This window comes from Megalops cyprinoides, chromosome 9, assembly GCF_013368585.1.
Source record: "Megalops cyprinoides isolate fMegCyp1 chromosome 9, fMegCyp1.pri, whole genome shotgun sequence".
Lineage (NCBI taxonomy): Eukaryota > Metazoa > Chordata > Actinopteri > Elopiformes > Megalopidae > Megalops > Megalops cyprinoides.
Genome location: NC_050591.1, coordinates 5,840,880 through 5,846,727, shown reverse-complemented (window position 1 = coordinate 5,846,727; position 5,848 = coordinate 5,840,880). Strand labels below are relative to the sequence as shown.

At 44.8% G+C, this 5,848-nt stretch overlaps 1 protein-coding gene across 1 annotated transcript; it reads left to right on the top strand.

Annotated features, from left to right (window-relative positions):
- Positions 1-311: 311 nt before the first annotated feature.
- On the top strand, positions 312-4,720 carry LOC118783318 (collagenase 3-like). The gene is made up of 10 exons (XM_036537124.1): positions 312-419; positions 1,028-1,254; positions 1,562-1,710; positions 2,050-2,175; positions 2,282-2,449; positions 2,655-2,775; positions 3,481-3,614; positions 3,861-4,020; positions 4,380-4,483; positions 4,620-4,720. Exons 1-10 carry the CDS (start codon positions 312-314, stop codon positions 4,718-4,720), a joined length of 1,398 nt encoding a protein of 465 aa, XP_036393017.1.
- Positions 4,721-5,848: the final 1,128 nt, after the last annotated feature.

The following is a 5,848-nucleotide window of genomic DNA, read 5'->3' as shown; positions in this document are numbered from 1 at the left end:
TTTTCCTTCAGTTCCTCTGAAAAACGTAATCAACATCGAGCTCCAGGAATTCTGTGATCACCCCTGATACCATCCGACTCGTTATAGAGAGGAAGTGGGACGTGACAGGGTGTCCCCCCCTACAGGTGAGTCAGACCTTTCCCTTGAAATGGAGCTCTTGGGATGCTATAAAGGATCAACTCTCAGCATCCCGAGCACAGTCAAGCGACACAGCACTTCGCAGAGAGTCGAGCGACACAGCACTTCACAGAGAGTCAAGCAACGCAGTACGTCACAGAGAGTCAAGCAAGGCAGTACTTCACAGAGACGCCATGGAAACGCTGGGACTACTGCTCCTCCTGGCTGCAGCGCATGCCTTCGCCCTGCCACTGCCTGCAGGGGACACACAGAGGGAGACGGACAGTCGACCGTTGGCTGAGGTGAGTCTGCATGTCACTTCCACTTTGGACTTTCTTTTTCTCAATGTCACTTTAACCCAAAACAATATATTTATTGTTTTGGGTTATTTAACAATATAATATTTGTCTGCCATATAATGCAGAATAGATTTGTGGATTTAAGGGAATTTTCATAAGAAATACCACCGTGTAACAGGTGAAATACACAGATAGACAAGACAGAAAAGCACCCAAGCATGCATGTTTCATGTTTTCATGCATGTTTTTCAAAGGACCCCAGGGGGTCATTCTACAAGAATTTAAAACACAAGGCATGTGCTTGATTGGATCTGTGGAGGCTTAGGATCTGGAAATAAGGCTAAAGAAATTAAACTGACATGCTTTTGATTTATTTGCCAGTTTGAATGTGGTTCACTCATTGGTAGCCTTGCTTCACCTGGCTGCAGCTAATAAGGTGGCAAAACTTATTATAAATTTATTATCATTTTCAGTTACCACAAACGAGTGATAGACAGAGTCCCAAACTCTGCTGCAGGTGTTATCAAAGCACAGGTGGAAGAAAAGGTCAAAGCACGACCTTTTGAGTTGGTGATGAGATAATCATTTTACTTCTCTTTGTCCATCTGCAGAAATACTCACGGCGATTCTACAACCTTCCTCCTGGACTCCATGGGGCACAGGGCACCATGGATGGCATGAAGCAGAGGATTCGGGAGATGCAGGCTGTCTATGGGCTGGAGGTGACAGGGAACCTGGACACCAACACCCTGGATGAGAAGAACAAGGCCCGATGCGCAGATCCCAGCATGGGCCCTGACAACACTTTAAAATGGAAAACCACCAATTTAACCTTCCGGTAAGGCTGGCCAAAGGCAATCATATCTGTCTGAGAGAGGTGGAACACTGCAGGAAAGTTTTAATCAAATAAATGGCGGTAGACCTCCTCAAATAGAAGACTATAGACTTAAACAGAATCTCGAATTCCCGGTGTGAAATACAGATGTGCTTAGTTTCCAAGGAAGGAGAAAGCTACAGACTAGCAGCTGTGCTGTTGAAACGTCATGCAGAACTGATCTGACAACTCTTTTCGTCAGCTTTGTTCTGACATTCTTCTGCTGATCTGTTCCTGATTGGTGACAGTGCCCTAATTTTTCCATATTCAGAATTGAAAACTACACTCCAGATCTTCCACAGTCAGAGGTGGACAGAGCCATCAGTAGCGCTTTTGCAGTGTGGAGTGACGTTACGCCTCTGGTTTTCAGTCGGGTGGAAGAAGGCCCAGCTGACATCCTCATCAGCTTCAGCAGGAGAGGTAACCACTGATCCTTCAACTCAGGGATAAAGTCAGCGTGGGCATGAACTATAACTATAGCATAACTATAACTGTGCCCTCTGTCCGGTGCACAGACATACACGCTCAATGTGCAGACGGATATGCTTAGTATGCAGATGGACATGCTGAGTGTGCAGAGGGACATGCCCAGTGCACAGAGGGACATGCCCAGTGCACAGAGGGACATGCCCAGTGCGCAGACGGACATGCCCAGTGCACAGAGGGACATGCCCAGTGCGCAGACGGACGTGTGTTGCAGCTTGCAGTGCAGGATCGTCTTCATTGCAGCTACTCAGCTCTTTCTCTCGATGCTTTTAGATCATGGAGATGGGAGTGAGTTTGATGGCCCAGGGAACCTGCTGGCTCATGCCTTCCCCCCAGGCAAGAACATGGGCGGAGATGTCCACTTTGATGAAGATGAGACCTGGTCAACAGACACCACTGGTAAATCTGCACATCTTGCATATGGTCAACGCTACCTTAAACAGAAGTGAAGGTACCCCATGTCTGGAGAGCCACTGTATAATGGTCTTCGTTCCCCTGTTTCCAGCCTCCTCTGTGGAATACAACCTGTTTTGGGTGGCATGCCATGAGTTTGGTCACGCCCTCGGCCTCTCCCACTCCAAAGACCCTGGAGCTCTGATGTTTGCAATGTATGTCTATTCTGAGGGGTTCCCCCTCAACGAAGACGATGTGCAGAAGATCCAGGCACTGTACGGTGAGTCACCCCCGAACCTGCTGCAGATGCTGTGCAGCCTGACAGGAAATTGCCATTGGACCTCAGGGCCCTGGGCAGGAGGATGACATCATCCAGAACCTGCTCTGCTCAAATAAGAGATCCTGCCACACAGTGATCCCAGATCTTTCTTTGTTACGACAAGCTTGTTCAATAAACGCAGTGGGTGTTTCTCTCATTTAAACAGGCCCGAACCCCAATCCCCCAACGGTCAAACCCAAGCCTGAAGCTCCAGGGCAGTGTGACCCCAAGCTGACTTTTGATGCAATAACTGTCCTCAGGGGGGACAAGATCATTTTCAAAGACAGGTATGTGCCAGGAAATTACGTTTTCTGTGTCCTCTGGCACAAAATGTAAACATAACCTTTCTGCATGACGGTCCAAGCCAGCCTCTCTGTCAAGCATTTAAAGTAATGTGAATAAATATTGTGGAGCAATCTGAGTGACAGGGTCATTGCCATTAGAAACAGGTATTTCCATGGATCTACTTTTAATAGTATTTGAGTTATTAAATATTTTTGGAAACTAAATGGAAGGGATAATTCTATGTGATATCTATTATAGTCCAGTGAAATTCCTTTGGAGGAGATTCAGAATGTATACGCTGTCATGGTTTCTCAGAGGACAGCCAGTGAAAGATGTAAGAGCTGCTCCTGGACTCACGTTCCTCAGTGAGCTCCCATACTCACCCATATTCTCAGGGTGGAGCAGATCTTGACTCTGAACACAATGAACAACAAAGAGTATCTTCGGACAGCAACATTGTGAACACAGACAACCATAGTCATGTCAGCACATGGCAAGTTGACTGTGTTGGGCCAAAAAGACGGATCAGGTGACTCAGATGAGACACAATAAATCATTTATAACTAAAGTGAATCCTGAAAGGAATCCTTAAATTTCACTTTATTATAACTGTTTCGGAGACTGTGGCACTTGTAATGAGCGCCATGCTCTTTGCTTTGTGCTTTGAGAATCTGATGTGATTTGCCTTCTCTTGGTGTGTGTTTCAGGTACTACTGGCGTTTGCACCCTCAGTCTGTTGAGCCTGAACACCATCTGATCAGACACACGTGGTCCTTCCTGCCACAGAAGGTTGATGCCGCGTATGAATACTGTGACGCAGACAGAGTCATCATTTTCAGAGGTTAGTTTTCTTTCTTCCCCTATTTTTGCCTCTTCTCTCGTTGCCTGCTAAGGTACATTGACATTAACTGGGTATGTAAAAACACCATATAACCATAGACATGGATTCTGGGAACCCAAGAGCATGCTGTCAATAAAAAAAACAGAGCAGTCTTTTTCTTTTGGACCATTTTTCAGTCAATACCCAGAGGGATTTGATGGCAGAGTGCCTTGTAGTGTTGGTACTAAATCTGCATCATTTCTGCAGGCATCAGGATGTGGGCCCTCAATGGATACACTCTGGACGAAGACTATCCAAAATATATCCACAAGCTGGGCCTGCCCAAAAGCGTGCGCAAAGTAGACGCTGCTGTGTACATTCCATCCTCAGGAAAAACCCTGCTCTTCACAAAGAAGACATACTGGAGGTACGTTTGCCTTCTTCCTTTTGTAGATGTACATAACTTTGGTTTTGTCAGAGAAGATCATAAACCCATTTATACTTGCAATTGTCCGGATATATAAACTGATGTCAGAACTGGGTGAACTGAGTCCTGGCAGGCATCCATTGGAAAATGTGGCTTCATGAAATGGGGTGGGACTTTTGTCCTGCGCTATCAGTGACTCAATTCTTTGAACCAGCCGTGGCAGTTTGATTGGTTCGTACGAGCTAATTATTGACAGCACACGTTAGCTCCCCCCATTATGGGGTTGTAGAAGCCTCTCTCTCCCACCCCTGCTTTTACAAGGCTCTAAAGAGATTGACTGGGTTCTGCTCCATCTGCAGCTATGATGAGCGCAGAGGCAAGATGGACGCTGGCTACCCGAGATCCATAGAGGATGACTTTCCCGATGTCAGAGGCCGAGTGGATGCTGCCTACTATGAACACGGTCAGTATTTTAAATCCTCCTTACACTAACAGCTGCAAGCGAGCTGGGCCTGCAGGTGTGGCAGAAGATGAGGAAAATGATGGGATTCTCCAAGCAGAGTCAAAGTCTGATCCTCTCTCTTCTCCCTTTTCCACAGGGTTTCTGTATTTCTTCGCCAAGGACATGCAGTTCGCTTACTCCTACAACACAATGAGGTTCATGCACATGGACAGAGCAAATGCCCTTCTAAAATGCTGAGACACTGGCCATGCACTCTACCAATCAAATCACTTCACTGTAATTCATACCTGTTTATCCTTTTAACAGAAGGAAGATCAAATGAGTTAATGTGTATTGCCACATTTTATATGAAAGGACTCCTACCAGTATCATTTTAATTTATTATTGAATTTAATATATAAATTACAAAATTCAGGGCAGCTGTACTCTAAATTGAATGTTTGAGCTTATGTAGTTGTATGTATTATAGCCTCTTTAATGTATTTAATTCATTGACTGAACTTGAAGATGTGAAATTCATATGTTGTGTTGATGACTTATCTTTTTACAATACTGTATTTTCAAGAGGACTTTAATGCTTCAAGACTTAATATAACTACTTTTATAATGATAATTACTATTATAATGAAGACACGATTATTTAAGCACCAGAACCGGTGAACACCAGCAGCTACATATTGTTCTGCATTAATGCCAGTCAAGGCGAAGTGAGGGACCCTGGCAAACAGCTAGCAGTGCTAGTCTCAACAACCTTGAATGCATTTACTTACTGCAATGCACTCTGAATGGTGCATTAATATGTATTCAGTGATTAGTAAAACAAAGGAATAAATAAAAGCTTTTGCAACATGACTCCTGTCCCTTGCCTTCACCTGCCTCCTTTATGTCTGTTATTGCTGGGCTTGGGCAGTAAGCACAGCTTTATGGCAATGCTTTAAACAAATTTAGACATTTACATTTATTCATTTGGCAGACGCTTTTATCCAAAGCGACTTACATAGGTTATAGTTCTTTACAATGTTATCCATTTATATAGCCGGATATTTACTGAGGCACCTGCAGGTTAAGTACCTTGCCCAAGGGTACAGCAGCGTCCCAGTGGGGATCGAACCGGCAACCTTTCGGTTACGAGTCCTGCGCCTTAACCATTATGCTACACTGCTGCCCAGAGATGGCTCAGAGGTATTCATAAAGACATGGGTGATAAGAGAGAGGGACGTGTTTTGGACAAGTTATCTTCATGTCCAAGAAATGATGCTGAAATTCATATAAACATAAGCACTTATCCTGTGTGCTAATGTTCCTGACATGCACAGCCTGATCACAGAAGCTGGCTTGAAAGGGACTAGAAACAGAAACTGCAGA

Coding starts and splice junctions, on each gene's coding strand:
- LOC118783318 (XM_036537124.1), top strand. CDS start 312: ATGGAAACGCTGGGACTACTGCTCCTCCTGGCTGCAGCGCATGCCTTC. Junction 1,255..1,561: donor ACCACCAATTTAACCTTCCG/GTAAGGCTGGCC, acceptor TTCCATATTCAG/AATTGAAAACTACACTCCAG. Junction 2,176..2,281: donor CTGGTCAACAGACACCACTG/GTAAATCTGCAC, acceptor CCCTGTTTCCAG/CCTCCTCTGTGGAATACAAC.